This window comes from Mastigoproctus giganteus, chromosome 7 (assembly GCF_048544385.1).
Source record: "Mastigoproctus giganteus isolate SK-2022 chromosome 7, ASM4854438v1, whole genome shotgun sequence".
Classification (NCBI taxonomy): domain Eukaryota; kingdom Metazoa; phylum Arthropoda; class Arachnida; order Uropygi; family Thelyphonidae; genus Mastigoproctus; species Mastigoproctus giganteus.
In genome coordinates, this window is record NC_143581.1 from 158,546,303 (window position 1) to 158,563,495 (window position 17,193).

At 37.7% G+C, this 17,193-nt stretch overlaps 1 protein-coding gene across 1 annotated transcript in view; it reads right to left on the reverse strand.

The window, feature by feature from the left end:
• The window catches only part of LOC150083280 (murinoglobulin-1-like), an 892,685-nt gene that overhangs the window by 743,421 nt on the left and 132,071 nt on the right, over positions 1 to 17,193 (reverse strand). The window contains exon 6 of the mRNA XM_090378459.1: positions 9,615 to 9,728. Coding sequence (XP_090234585.1) covers positions 9,615 to 9,728 — 114 coding nt within the window. The remainder of the gene's footprint in view (positions 1 to 9,614; positions 9,729 to 17,193) is intronic.

Sequence of the window (17,193 nt, forward strand, 5' to 3'; positions counted from 1 at the left end):
AACAAAGAAAATTAAAGGGAGAGTGAAAGAAAAACAAAAACAAAAAATTAGCATTTAGCATTAGCATTAGTAGAGGCATTTGATGGAAGAAAGCAAGCTTATGCAGCATCAGCCAAAAAAAAACAAAAAAAAACCCACTTCCACTTCACCCCTCTGTTCGTTCAAAATACCTGTCCAGCTGAGCCTTAAACTTATTTAGGCTATCAACCTCCACCACAAGGGATGGAAGTCTGTTCCACCAACCAACCACCCGCTGGCTAAAGGCAAATTTCCGCACGTCTATCCTACATCTGTCTTTCCTCAATTTGAATTTATGCCCTCTCAGGTGGTTTTTCCGAGCTAGAGGAAGAATCCCATCAGCATTGAGCATGCCTAAACCATTCAAGGCTTTATACACCTCTATCAGATCATCTCGCTGGTGCCTAGTCTCCAGACACTGTAATTTGCAAAACTTAAGCCTTTCTTCGTAAGAGCACCCCTTTGTTCCATTCACTAATCTTGTTGCCCTTCTCTGTACTCGTTCCAGCAGCTCTACATCCTTCCTGAAATGAGGCCTCCAGACCTGTATACAGTACTCTAGGTGTGGCCTGACCATCATTGCCTTATAAAATGGAATAATCACCTACAAATTTATTGAATAATCCTTGTACTTTTATTCCTTGATGAATAGTTAAAAATTATTTTTTAAAATTATTTTCCGGTGATAACCAGAAAATATGAGAGAGAGAGAGAGAGAAATTTTATGACAAATAACATCCCTATTAAATACCGCACAACCCTAATATACTGCACCTGGTTATAAAGTTTTGGATATAATAGTGTGATCATGTCTCAGAAGAGGAACATAAATTTTTATAAAAAAAAAAAAAAGACCCTACACACATCAATTTCCCAGAGTAATTACTATAGACATTAAATTTTTTGTCTATCCCACCTCAATTACAATTGAAATTAAAAAAAAAAAAAAAAAACAATAAGTACATAACTGACACAGTAATTATACATGGAAAACTCATATAATGCAAATGTTTTTGCTCTGAGAGGGGAAATGAGAATGAGTTACCAATTGTAATATATTCAGTTATAAACTAGTGTAAACAACAGCATGCGATTTCCATTTTAAGGATATGAAATAACATGTACAATCACGAAAACTAAAGGTATAATGCAAAGTGTGCCCTGGAATTTACATAACAAAGGGGCACTTGTTAGGCAAAAACAAAGCTCTTTTTTTTTTTTTCTATACTGTAAAGGGAATGTTGTAGTAGTAGTAGTAGTAGTAGTAGTGGCATGTGATGCAAGAAAGCACGTGTATGAGCTTATGCAGCATCAGCCAAAAAAAAAACAAAAAAATCACACCATTCCCTCCAAATGCCTGTCCAGTTTCTCCTTAAATTTATTCAACCTATCAACTTCCACAACAACAGATGGAAGTTTGTTCCAGCAATTAACCACCCGCTGGCTAAAGTCAAATTTCCGCACATCTATTCTACATCTGTCTTTTCTAAATTTGAATTTATGCCCCCTTAGGTTCGTAATATGAACAAGTGGAAGGATCCCATCAGAATTCAGCGTGCTCAACCCATTCAAGGCCTTATACACCTCAATCAGATCACCGCGCAGGTGCCTAGTCTCCAGCCACTGCAATTTGCAGAACTTAAGCCTCTCTTGGTAAGAGGATCCCTTCATTCCCCTCACCAATCTTGTTGCCCTTCTCGGTACACGCTCAAGTAAATCTACATCCTTCCTAAAATGAGGCCTCCAGACCTGTATGCAGTACTCAAGACGTGGCCTGACCATTACCTTATACAGAGGGATAATCATCTCCTTTTCCCTGCTAGCAAAATTCCTATATATCATTGACAAAACCCCATGACCTGCCCTGGCAGCCTGTCTGCATTGCTCAGAAAACTTCATATCTGCCTGCACAATTACTCCCAGGTCTTTTTCATTTTCTACCACCTTAAGTGTAGTACCACACAGTTGGTATGTTTCTCTGGGGATGCAAAGTACCCATATTCAGTACTTTGCATTTGTCAAGGTTAAACTTCAGTTGCCACTTCTTAGCCCATCTGCCCAAATTATCTAGATCCTGTTGCAGTAGCACACTGCCATTAACAACCCTGCCAGCCTTTGTATCATCTGCAAACCTCAACATTAAGCCTCATATACCTTCATCAATATCACTGATAAATATACAAAACAACAGTGGATCCAACATCGAACCCTGTGGGACTCCACTAATAACATTAGTCCACGAAGAGCAGCACCCATTGATTACCACCCTCTGTCTTCTCCCACTTAACCATCCTTTTATCCATTGTAGCAACTTACCCTTAATACCATTCTGCTCCAATTTGTACAATAGTCTTTCATGCGCAACAGCGTCAAAAGCTTTCCTGAAATCCAAATACATGATACCAGAATTATTTTTTGCATCCAGTTCCTTTGTAACCACATCATAATATCCTATCAAATTTGTCAGACAAGACTTTCCCTTAACAAAACCATGCTGTGTCTGAATTATTGTTGCACTCTTGTCTAGATGATCCTGCAATGCATCTTTAACCGGTGACTCCATTATTTTACCCGGAACAGAAGTTAAACTAACTGGTCTATAATTACTCGTGTCACCCTTCGATCCCCCTTTGTGAATTGGGGATACATTTGCACATCTCCAGTCCGTGAGAACCTCCCCTGAGTCCAAGGATGCTCCCATAATTAAGGCTAAGGGTTTGCTTAGTTGCTTTGCCGCCTCCTTTAATATAACTGTATAGATCCCATCCACCCCAGGTGCTTTTCATATGTTTAACTTCAACAATTTCTCCTCCATTTTGCTCTAAGTTATTGCAAAATCATTAAGTATCCTGCTACAATTTGATAACCTTCTGCCATTTTCAAACCTTAATAATTCCTCATGTGTGAATGTAGATGCAAAATACTCATTCAGTTTGTTTGCTATCTGAGCAGGATCATCAACAGTCGAACCATCGATGTCAGGTGGACCAATCAGATTCATCCACTTCCTTTTAGAGTTTATATAAATAAAGAAATCCTTGCTGTTTTCCTTAGCATCTTTTGCCAAGGATTTCTCATAATCTGCCTTCGCCTGCCTAACCTCCTTTGTGACCTGATTACAGACTAACTTACATCTGCCACAGGCTTCTGAGTCGCTTGATAATTTATATGCATCCCATGCATTTTTCTTCCCTGTTACGAGTCTCATTAGTTCATTAGATAACCATTTATGCCTAAACCTTGAACAATATTTCTTAATAGGTATGAAACTTTTAGTAGCATCCACGATTAATTCCTTGAATGCTTCCCACTTAGAATTTATTGTTGGTAACATCGTCAGTTCATCCCACTGTACAGAATTTAAAAACCATCTGAGACCACTATACTCACCTTTACGGAAGCAAAAACCCTTTCCTTTACCCCTGATGGTAATTATATCTTTAAGTAAATCCCACATCAGTACACTGTGATCACTGCCACCTAGTGGTTCCTTTATCTGCAAATTCTTAATACACGAATGATCACTGCTGATAACCAGATCAAGAGTATTACTCTCTCTGGTTGCCTCTCGAACATGCTGCTGCAGAAAACAATCATCCAATAAATCAACAAAAGTCTGACTAGTGTGTGAGTGACCAACCCACAAGTTCCAGTCAATATCTGGGAAGTTAAAATCCCTCATTATAAGACATTCTGATTTACTGGCCCACTCTATTTCTCTGTATAATTGTTCATTGTACTCATTCGAGTCATTAGGCCTATAACACACTCCTACTCTTATTTTTGCTTTTGCAGTGCTTATGTCACACCAAACTGACTCAACAGTGCACTGTTCATCTATATCAACTAGGTGCACTTCTTTTGATTTTGTTTTTCTTAATTAACAGCATAACACCTCCTCCCTTTCTACCCTGTCTATCCTTTCTGTACACATTGTACTCACCAAATTCCAGTTCTGCATTCCTTATATCTGTGTGACACCACGTCTCTGTTATCCCAACAATATCCGCCTTTGATGTCTTGACCAACACTTCAAATTCATCAAATTTATTTACTATACTTCTAGCATTGGTATACATGCTCCTATTCCTAGTTACCCTAACACATCCCATATACCCACCTATTTCAGGATGACTGCCATCCGTCCCTGAAACCCCCAACACCCCTCGCTCCAGGTCTCTACTTATTATAATAGAAGTTGTGCAAGGATCACATTCACCTCTGCCTATGGCTACTGTTAAACTATTAGTCCTTGTATCCCCCCCAAGCTATCAGTTTTCCGACACACCTAACACTACCTCGATAGCATCTGCAAATATTCTTGCACCCTTTCTATTTAAGTGTATCCCATCCCTGTAGAAGCAGTCTCTCCTGTTAACAAGTACAGACCAGGTTGAAAAAAAATTCTATCCCTTGAGCCTTGCACAATCTTTCCAGGGCCGAATTGATCGACAAGGCTCTTATCATATACTTTTTTCTTTTAAAATTAAAACTAAACTGCAATTGTTGGTTACATATTATATTTAATTTAAATTTTATAACACAATTGGTTTGATTTCAGAAAGAACTACCATCCAACTCTGCTTAGCATTAAGGTGTCATACAATTTGCTTACTGAAAGAAACTTATAACAATTACATCTTTCTGAAAAGAACTGCAATACTGAATGTTGATACATTTTATTCTATAATTAAGATTTGTTACTTTGTAGTATCAAATGGAGATCAAAAAGTGAGTTAAGGTTCATCTGGGTTCACTATTTAAATGAAAATAACTCACTACAGCATTGCTAAGTAAGAATATATCACCCTTTGTAAAAGTGTCCAGTATGTCTTTTAATCATTGCTACCACGAATAAACATAAAGAAGAGTTGGGAAACAAGTGCTCCTACAACAGAACAATTGCCACCAACAACTACAGTGTTACACAGCAATTACTTCCTCCCCCACCCTCACAAAGGAAAAACTTGAAACAACCATGTCAACACATGCAAATAGATATTCATTTCTAACAGATGAAAATGAATTTTAATACAAATAAACAGTTTGATAGTGTGATTCTGTGATTCCCTGTCATACAGGCAGTTGACAGGCTACCATGTGATATGAGGATGGCAGGCACGATACAGCAAAAGATGATCCATGTCACAATTATAGATAATAAAACTTATCTTTATTTTGTGAAAATAAAAAAGAAATTTATCTTTTGCTTTGGTGAAAACAAGAGATAAAGGAAAATATATTTGTTCCATAACTAATGCACAGAGTTTACACACATTTTCCAGCAATAAAATGATATGTACTCATTGCTCGCACTTGGCAATCCTAAAGAGTGAGTAGGGAGGAGAGGAAGGTGCATCTTCAATGGAATTAATCGTGAAACTACTAGGCTTTTCATATCAACTAAGAAATACTGTTCAAGGTTAAGGCATAAAAATCGACCCCAGGGGCTCACATCTGGTGAGTATGGGCTTGGCACACCCAGGGTCCTGAGCTGGATATCATCATTCTTCTATTTCTCGGTGATTCCTTTCTACTTCTTTCTCTCTCTCTCTCTCCCTCTCAGGGTAACTCGGTAATTTTTTTTTTTTTTGGTTGGTGCAGCATAAGCCTCAGGCTCCCTTGCACCATACAGCTAATAATAATAATAAATGGATGTCAGATGAACTAATGAAACTTGTGGCAGAGAAGAAAAATGCATGGGATGCATAAAAACGAAAATGTGCATTAACACACACACACACACACACACGCGCACACACACACACACACACACACACACACACACACACACACACACACACACACACACACACACACACACACACACACACACACACACACACACACACACACACAACAAAATGAAATGAAATTGCTCATAATAAAAATGCTTTCCATATTAAAAATTAGAAAAAACTATTTAAATTTTATATATATATATATATAGGATATATATATATCCTATACTGAGGTTCCAATAAGGAGTTCTAGTTGTGGAATATGTCCTTGTTGGAGAAAACATCTGGTTTTGTGGATAAACAACTGAAGAAAAAAGAGAACTGAGGTTTTGTCTGCTGACTTCTGTCAGCAAATAAAATGTTTGAATCTGAAACAGAAAAAGTTCCATCTGGTGCTGAGGTGCAATAAAAACTAAAAATAAATGTCTGTTATCCTGTCAAACTGTTTTCCCCCTTGAGAATACAATTACCCCAAATCTGTCCTATCTTGGCATGCTTGAACATTACACAGTACCACAATTTCCATGGTGGAAAAAACAACCAAATTTCTTCTTGTTGTTTTTTACAGCATGATGGAACCCTCTATTCACTTCAGCAATCATGTTAAAAACTTCCTGAATGTTCAATTTTCTAAGAAGTGGACATGACAAGATGGAATCATTAAGTGGCTTCCTTGATCACCAGCCCTAACACAAACAGAGTTATTCATGTGGAATTATGTCAAGGATGTTTTATACAAGATAAAAGACTTGATGGATCTTAAATGGTATATCAGTTGATATACCATTTGATACTGCCTACAGCTGACACTACCTACAGTTGATACTGCCACTTTCAATAATACTGTGCAACACACAAAGATAGACAACTATCCAGACATCTGGCATGTTGTGAGTAGCAACCACATAAAGAGTAAAGAATAATCCTGCAGCAGGTGATATAACAACACAAGGACTGGAAACTGTCTCCCTTTATATATCTTAATTTCTCTTCTGAAGATTTATATTTTACCTATATTTCATTATATTTAAGTTTTGCAATACAATACAGCATGTAGAATAGTTTTTCAAATAATAAATTAGGAACTGATTATGTACTATGATAAAAAAAATCATGATACAAACTACCAAGTAGCAATTTTTACCTTGGGGATAGTGGAGGATTATCTCTACCAGTATATTATTGCCTTACTGGCTATTATCATTTATGCATTAGACCTGAACAAGTGCAAATAATTAATGGCGAAACCTTACTCCCTCTATCTGAGATTGGCTAATTACAGCTTAGAATAAAGAGGCCTTACAGTTTAGGCAGGCAAAAGAAGATTACAAGAAATCTTTGTCAAAGGATGCAAAGAATGCAAAGAAAAATTCATCCCCTTTCTTCTAGAGTTTACATAAGTAAACTCTAGAAGAAAAGGGATGAATCAGATTGGTTCACTTGATTCTTTGATTTTTTGATGATCCTGCTCAGGTAGCTGAAAAAACTGAATGAGTATTTTGCATCAACATTTGCACATGAGGAATTCTGTGGTGAAGTGGAGGCCGGAAGTTCATCAAATTCTAATAGTCAGCATGGTTTTGTATTGACCAAGAGCAAAGTAGAGGAGAAACTGCTGAAGTTAAACATAAGAAAGGTGCCTGGAGTGGATGGGATCTATCCAGTTATATTAAAGGCAGCAGCAAAGGACATAAGCAAATCCTTAGCCATAATTATGAGAGCATCCTTGGATTCAGGAGAGGTTCCCACAGACTGGAGATCTGCAAATGTATCCCCAATTCACAAATGGGGATCCAAAGGGTAACACGAGTAAGTACAGACCTGAGTTTAACTTCTGTTCCAGGGAAAATAATAGAGTCGCTAGTTAAAGAAGTAATGCAGGATCATCTAGACAAGAATGCAGTTAATAGTTCAGACACAGCATGGGTTTGTTAAGGGGAAGTCTTGTCTAACCAATTTGATTGGATACTACGATGTGGTCACAAAGGAACTGAAGGCAAAAAATAACTTTGATATCCTATACTTTGATTTCGGGAAAGCTTTTGATACTGTTGCACATGGAAGACTGCTATACAAATTGAAACAGTATGGCATTAAGGGCAAGTTGTTGCTATGGATAAAGTGATGGTTGAGTGGAAGAAGCCAGAGAATGGTAATCAATGGAAACTGCTCTTCTTGGACTACCGTTATAAGTGGAGTCCCACAGGGTTTAGTGTTGTTGTTGTTGTTGGTATAGGGCTTAACAATACAAGGGCTATTGAGGCCAAATTGTGTCTGTCCATTGTTTATTGCTCAATGTTGGGCCCATCATTGTTTTCTATATTAATCAATGATATTGGAAGGTGTATCAGGCTTAACGTCCAACTTTGCAGAGGATACAAAGGCTTGCAGGGTTGTTAATGACAGTATGCTACTGCAACAGGGGCTAGAAAAGTTGGGAAAATGAGCTGAGAGGTGGCAACTGAAGTTTAACATTGACAAGTGCAAAGTACTGCATATGGGTAACAGTAGCCTCACAGTAACATACCAAATGTGCAGTACTGCACTCAGGGTAGTGGAGATTGAAAAAGACCTGAGGATAATTGTGCAGTGGGATATGAAGTTTTCTGAGGAGTGGAGACAGACAGGCTGCCAGAGCAGCTCATGGGGTCTTGTCAATGATATGCAGGAATTGTGATAGCGGGGATAAGAAAGTAATTATCCCCTTGTACGAGGTAATGGTCAGCCCACACCTTGAGTACTCTATACAGGTCTGAAGGCCTCATTTTAGGAAGGATGTACAGCTGTTGGATCAAGTACAGAGAAAGGCAACAAGATTGGTGAGTGGAACAAAGGGTTGCTATACCAAGGATGGCTTAAATTCTGTAAATTGCAGCATCTGGAGACTAGGCATCTACAAGGTGATTTGACTGAGGTGTATAAGGCCTTGAATGGTTTGAGCAAACTCAATGCTGATTGAATGTGCTGAAACTTGCCTTTAGCAAGCAGGTGGTTGATTGTTGGAACAAACTTCCATCAGTTGTTGTGGAAGTTGACAGTTTAAATAAATTTAAGGAAGGATAGGACAAATTTTTGGAGCAAATGTATGGGCGAAATGGGAAGTTTTTTTTTTGTTGATGCTGTATAAGCTTGCTTTCTTGCATCATATGCTGCTACTAATGCTAATGTCCATTTCCACTTACAGTCTACCAAACCCCATGTACTTTTTCTAACAGAAACTTACTGGTCATCATCATTCTTCTCTGCTTGGTGATTCCCTTCTCCTTTTGACTCTCTCTCTCTCAGGGTAACTCAGGATTTTTTTTTTTTTTTTTTTTTTTGGCAGGTGCAGCATAAGCCTCAGGCTTCCTTGCCCCATATAGCTAATAATAATAACAAGCTAATAATAACAATATATTAATACAAACTTATATATACTTTTGCATCCTTTAATGTTGCTTTGCACATTGAGGTGCATCTGTCATACCTGACTTATTAATCTTTCATCCACTACAATTTTTTTTTTAAATTACATTTAATATATATATATATATATATATATATATATATATTCATTTTGTCCCTCACATTAAAAAATTTATACATACAGGCATCCTTGCAAGAGTTAACAACCAGAATGTTTTATCACTGTGATTACATTATGGTTTATATAATAAACTATTATACAGAATAGCAATTCAGTGTACCCCAAACCCAATTCAAGAACTGATCCCACAACAATAAGAAATATTATAGCAAACACAGCTAACTACTGTTTTTTCATTAGAAATTCATGCAAGATATATATTTTTTCAAATCACAACCTAAAAAAGTATTTTGGACAAGACACAATTTATGCATTATAATAATTCTTACCATATTCTTCAACATGGAAATATTTTGAGTGTGAGATATTTTGAATTTGGGAATGAATACTCCAGAGACCAAGGACAGGCTCAACAGACAATGGCATCTCAAGCTGAATAAGACCTACAGACAAATTATTAAAAGATTGTAAATGTAATACTTAACAACTTGACTATAAGGATCATTCACAAATGAAACATGGATATTTTGAATAAACAGTTCAGAGATGTAGTGTGTTAAAAGTAAGCACCTGCAGCATTGGTTTGATAAACCCATTGTGTTACCAGATGAGACACACCATCAGTATACACTCTACTGACAGCTGATGAACCAATTAGCGACAGTCTCCTTTATCATCTGAGTGAAAGCAACAACCTTTGAACAGGAGGTCAAAGATGTGGTGATTGTAGGGAGACAGGTCAGGACTGCAGGCCTGGTGTTGTAGCACTTCTCACTTGTACTGCTTCAAAAGAACCCGAATGTCAAGGACTCTGTCAAGTGTCAAATTGTCTTCACGAAGTACTATATTATGTGTTAAGCTACCAACCACTCTGCTTTTATGACCTACCATAACTGTTCCATTCTTTCATTATAGCAATTGGCACTGACTATAATAGTGCCATGGGACAACGAGGTTATCAGTAGTTAAAAAAAAAAGTTAAACTGCAGCCATTATCAACCCACTGCAGGATGGAAGCCTCCTCAACAATTCATGTTGAGGGAAATGGACCATAATCTGCCACGCTGGTCCAGTGCAGGTTGGCAGACCATATTTAGCAGTCAGGGGCTTGAACCCCGATCTACTCAAATAGCGTGTGCTACTGCACTCCCACTCCTGACCACTCAGTAGGTGACCACATTAATCAAAAAAGTTCATCTTACTTTTAACAGGATACATAGGAAATTTTTTCTGATAGCAGGAGGTGGAATACTGCTGATTTCTGCATTTAGTCTCCAGTTCATAGTTGGTGGCAACATGACTAATTATCTGCAACAATTCAACCCAGAAATATCCACCTTCCTTGTGATAACACACCTGATGTTCCATACAGAGGATGCACTGGTTTTCATTCAAACAATCTTTCCATATACAGCTACAATACAGCAATAAATTATATTCATTAGCTGTTTGCCCTTTGAATTTAAAAGCTGAATAATCACATGCTAGGCATATTTGAATTTTCCATATTGTCTGCATGCAAACTTTGGTCATCAATCCTATTTCGTGTTGAGTATACAATACATATACTTGCATGCTTGTTCTAGAGGTCATTGTTATTCTGTGGATACAGTCATTTTTCCATGCATATCCAAACTGTTTATTCCAAAAGCTGATGCTTTATTTGGATGACCCTATATAGTCAGTAATCAAATTATAAAGGAAGAAAATGTTACCTCAATAAAAATTGTATTCATTCAGTTTTGCAAAAATGACAGTTAATCATCATATACAAGATGTTTCATAACATATGGGCCATACTTTCAAGATCAATTCAAGAACTGAAAACAATGAAAAAAGTTTATATAAACATGTCTGATTCTCAATGGTTACAGAAATATGGCTCTTTGAATTTTAAAGAATGGCTAAGGAATTTTCATTGGTAAAAAATAATAAAAAAAAAAAATCATGTCTGTACCCTGTACACACGAAAAATGTTTTGTGTCAACATCTTTGATCACACCTATTAAATTTCGAACAGCTAGAACCGAAATCGTGAACAATGTAATTTATGGTCACGCCCGCTACTTACGCCACAGAATAAACATCCCCACTGCATACTCTACCAAATCAACATTTGGAGGAGGTTAGGCCAATAGTCTAATTACCCATTTGATTGTAGCCATTTGTTGAATAGTATGATTGCAACAATACAAGTATTTGTATTGTTACAATCATACTATCATGTTACTCTGTCATGCTTTGTCACAAATTATACATGCAGTGCTAATGAGATCTGCAAGAAACTACAGTATCCCCACATAATACGTTATCGAAACTATGGCTTGGCTCAGGATCTCAATGAGTACAAGTGCAAGATGGTAATGCTGCATATTCCATTTTTCAATGAGGAAACAGAGATACTGTCAGAATTGAAATATGTAAAGATCTATGACAACAATGAAGAGCTCATATTAGATTGTAAATTGTATGAATCGGACTTGGACATTCGCAAAACGTTCGAAATGTGTAAGACGATGTGTCAAGACAACAACAATGGTGACCCTGACAAAGAATGCGGTAATAACCTAGCCTTGTAATGTGATTGCAAGAAGAAGACCCCCTTTCAAAACTTTTACAATCATCCAAACAGCGAGATGAATGAGGATATAATGCTTGCCACACTCAACTGACTCAGCGCAATTGCAAAGAAATGCGAAAACTTGATGATCAACGAGGACTTCTGCAAGTTAATGAGAAAGGCCAATGACAAGCAAAGCTACTCATGCATGTAATTCGGAGTCTTATCTCCCAATCGCGAACCGATTCATATATTCTTGACCAGCCCAGCTGGTTGCAGAAAAACATTTATGATTTGCCTTTTGATGGAAATATACAACCGCTTCAGTAATACAGATGGGTACTGTAAAGCCTACATTATATGCGCTTCAACTGTTAAGGCTGAAGCGCTTGTAATGTAATGACCTTTGATGTGCTCAGAGCTGGCATAAACCAGCTCTGAGCGCATCCAAGATCACTGCCCTCAAGATATCCATTTCTCTGGTTACCAAAATGTTTCTGCCACAAGTGGCAATGGTTAGCCCAGCCACCCAAGTGGTATACGCCAAATCATAAATGTTTTTCCACAACAAGCTGGTTTATGCCAGCTCTGAGCATATCCAATATCACCTGCCATGATCCGTTGCACGATCTCCTCTCCCAACTCCATTTTTCTTTGTTATGAAATGGAAATGATGTCAAATTATGTCATTTCCACGTTGCAAAATCATGACAAATTGATTTTACTACCATCAGAAATTTCGTAGGCCACCAAAGATGTTTACACATCAACAATTCTTTATTTATTTATTTATTGTGTGTGTAACCAGCCTGAGGCAACCTTTGGCAACTCTGCTGTCTAATATGTGAGGATATTGTGGTGATAGAAGCCAATTATGCTATGGTGTGCATGTACTGTGGTGCCTTGTTGTGTGCTGTTTGTGTATGTGTGTGTGACTGGCCTTTAAGCTCATTAGTCGTAATGCATACTACTCTATTTATCAGTGCATTTAAATACTAAAAGATGCCCCCACCTCCTCTGTCAAAATCAAAACACAGGATCAGCATAGAGTAAGTAAAACCTCATAAATCTGGCATTCTTGAAATATAGCATATACATTTTTGAAAATTCTGGTTTTCTTGAAAGTTATTCACATAGTCTAAGTATTCAGGGTTATTTTATTCTATGTAAGCATTCTATACTCAGCAAGCTCAGATGAGCTGAAATAATTTAATGCAGTCATGTGATCGGAGAGAATTTTAATTTTAACAATATGAATTCAGCGAGAGCTTTCAATTGCAAAATTAAGCTAATATGAACTAATACTGAATGTCTCACAAAATGAACAATTTTATATTATATGTTGCAAATACAAAGTAACAATTATTGTATGTAGTCTAGGAAACATAAAACAGAAAGAGATTGGTGTTTTAAAATTATTAATGGAATATTATGAATAAATATTCAGTACCTGCAACGCTTTTTTTTTTTTTTTTAAAGTCCAGCCAGAATATTTCCTCTCTACCCTTGTACAGCCAACTAGCCTTGGATAAAAATTCAAATCATACTGGATTTTCAAAATTACAGATTTTTAAATGCTGAATTTTCGAGGTTTCCTTGTAATAAAAAAAAAAAAAACATAAATAAGAATAAGTAAACACATACCTGAATAAACATTTTACTAGGTATGTGCTGTTTATTCTTGTACAAGAATGTACCTAGTATGTGCCTGCTTATTCTTATTCTTTTATTATTTTTTTTTTTACCAATGAAAACTCCATAACAATATTTTTAAAATTCATGGCTCCTTAGCAACCATAGCTCCTTAACCATTCAAAATCAAATATATGTTTATGTAAACTTTTTCACTGTGTTCAGATTCTTAATCAGTCCTGAAAGTAAAGCCCACATTATGGAACATGCTGTATATCAGTAATCTTACACTGCAGAAATACCTGTTAGTTTCCATTTTTTTTTTATGGCAAACTTAGGAACCAAGAATGGATGATATGGAACTTATATTCTAGTTTTTTTTCTTTTCATATATCACTTATATAATAAGAAAAGCTCTGTGCATTAGCATATGGCTCATGAAACATACATCTGAAACTCTGCTCACATATTAAGGGAATCCATGTGCTGTGCACCTGGATGCGATTTTTTATAATACAAAATAAGTTTATTGTGTGAGCATGCATACCCAAAATACCTGAAATTTTCATGTCTACTAAGAGAGGGCTCACATCTGGTGAGTATGGGCTTGGCACACCCAGGATCCTGAGCTGGATATCATCATTTCTTTTAGAAATGATGATATTTCTTCTATTAGAATGAGCAGAAGCCTGAAAAACAAGATGCATGGTATTTCAGAGACTGCTGGGAGCCATTGCGGTACAAGTAAACACATGGATTGTGTTAGGGTAGCTAAGAATAGAAACAGGTGCAGGTATACTTGCGTGTACACCAATGCTAGGAGTTTAGTAAATAAATTTGATGAATTTGAGGTACTGCTCAAAACATCAAAGGCAGATATTGTTGGGATATCAGAGACGTGGTGTCACACAGATATAAGGGATGCAGAACTGCAATTTGGGGAGTACAACGTCTACAGAAAGGATAGATAGGATAGGAAGGGGGAAGGGGTTATGCTATTAGTTAAGAAACACATAAAAACCAAGGAAGTGAAGCCAGTCGACATCGCTGGACAGTGCAGTGTTGAGTCAGTTTGGTGTGACATAAGCATTGGGAGATCAAAATTGAGAGTAGGAGTGTGCTATAGGCCTAATGACTCTGATGAGTATAATAAGGAACTGTACAGGGAAATGGAGTGGGCCAGTAAATCAGAGAGTCTTATAATGGAAGATTTTAATTTCCCAGATATTGACTGGAATTTGGGGGCTGGTTACTCACACACTAGCAGGGCTTTTGTGGATTTATTGGATGATTGTTTTCTACATCAGCATGTTCGGGAGGCAACTAGAGGGAGTAATACTCTTGATTTGATTATCAGCAGTGATTCTTCATGCATTAAGAATCTGCAGATAAATGAACCACTAGGTGGCAGTGATCACAGTGTGCTGAAGTGGGATTTACTCAAAGAGGTAACTACCATTAGGGGTAAAGGGAAGGGTTATTGCTTCCGTAAAGGCGACTACGATGGACTGAGACAGTATTTAAATTCTATACAGTGGGACCAACTGATGATGTTACCAACAGCAAATTCAAAATGGGAAGCATTCAAAGAACTTATCTTGGAAGCTACTAGGCTTTACATACCAACTAAGAAATATTGTTCAAGGTTTAGGCCAAAATGGATGTCAGATGAACTAATGAGGCATATGGCAGAGAAGAAAAATGCATGGGATACTTACAAATTAACACATGACACAGAAGCCTATGATAGATACAAGTTGATATGCAACCAAGTTACAAAGGAGATTATGCAGGCGAAGGCAGATTACGAGAAATCCTTGGCAAGGGATGCAAAGAAAAACAGCAAAGAGTTCTTTACCTATTTAAACTCAAGAAGGAAGGGGATGAATCAGATTGGTCCATTTGATATTGATGGGTCACCTGTTGATGATCCTGCTCAGGTAGCTAACAAACTAAATGAATATTTTGCATCGACATTCACACATGAGGAGTTATTCAGCAAGGGGAATGCCAGAGGTGTATTCAACTCTAGCAGTAAGCTACAGAATCTTGAAATAACTGGGAGTAAAGTGGAGGAGAAACTGTTGAAGATAAATACAAGAAAGGCACCCGGGGTGGATGGGATCTATCCAGTTATATTAAAGGAGGCAGCAAAGGAAGTAAGCAAACCCTTAGCCATAATTATGAGAGCTTCCTTGGACTCAGGGGAGGTACCTATAGACTGGAAATGTGCAAATGTGACCCCAATTCACAAAGGAGGATCAAAGGCTGACACAAGTAATTATAGACCTGTGAGCTTAACTTCTGTTCCAGGAAAATTAATGGAGGCACTGGTTAAAGAAGCACTGCAGGATCATTTAGACAAGCATTAGCATTAGCATAGGCATATGATGCAAGAAAGCAAGCTTATTCAGCATCAGCCAAAAAAAAAAAAAAAAAAAAAACACCACTCCCATTTCACCTCTCCGTTCGTTCGAAATACCTGTCCAGTTGAGCTTTAAATTTGTTTAGGCTATCAACTTCAACAACAAGTAATGGAAGTCGGTTCCACCAACCAACCACCCGCTGGCCAAAGGCAAATTTCCGCACATCTATCCGACATCCGTCCTTCCTCAATTTGAATTTATGCCCTCTGAGGTGATTATTCTGAGAAAGATGAAGAATCCCATTGGCATTGAGCATGCTCAAACCATTCAAAGCCTTATACACCTCTATCAGATCACCTCGCCGGTGCCTAGTCTCCAAACTCTGTAATTTGCAAAACTTAAGCCTTTCTTCGTAAGAGCAACCCTTTGTTCCATTTACTAATCTTGTTGCCCTTCTCTGTACCCGTTCCAGCAGCTCTACATCCTTCTTGAAATGAGGCCTCCAGACCTGTATACAGTACTCAAGATGTGGCCTTACCATTGCCTTATACAAGGGAATAATCACCTCCTTATCCCTGCTAGAAAAATTCCTGTATATCATCGACAAGACACCATGAGCTACTCTTGCAGCTCGTCTGCACTGCTCAGAGAACTTCATATCTGCCTGCACAATTACCCCCAGGTCCTTTTCATTCTCCACCACTGTCAGTGTAGTACCGCACAGTTGATACGTTGCTCTGGGGTTACTGTTTCCCATATGCAGCACTTTACATTTGTCGATGTTAAACCTCATTTGCCACCTCTCAGCCCATCTGTTCAACCTTTCCAGATCCTGTTGCAGCAGCATAGCGTCAGTATTGTCCTTAACGACCCTGCCAACCTTTGTATCATCTGCAAACTTGGACATTAAACTTGATATCCCATCATCAATATCATTCATAAACACCGAAAACAACAACGGACCCAACACTGAACCTTGAGGAACTCCACTAATAACATTAGTCCACGTTGAGCAGTGTCCATTGATTACCACTCTCTGTCTTCTGCCACTCAACCATCCCCTTATCCATAGCAGCAATTTGCCTCCAATGCCACACTGCTCCAATTTGTGCAGCAGTCTTCCATGTGCAACAGTATCAAAAGCCTTTCTAAGATCCAAATATATAATATCAAAGTTATTCCCTGCATCCAGTTCTTTTGTGACTACATCATAGTATCCAATCAAATTGGTCAGGCAAGACCTGCCCTTAACAAAACCATGCTGCGTCTGAGCTATAACTGAATTCTTGTCTAGATGATCCTGCAGTGCTTCTTTAACCAGTGCCTCCATTAATTTACCTGGAACAGAAG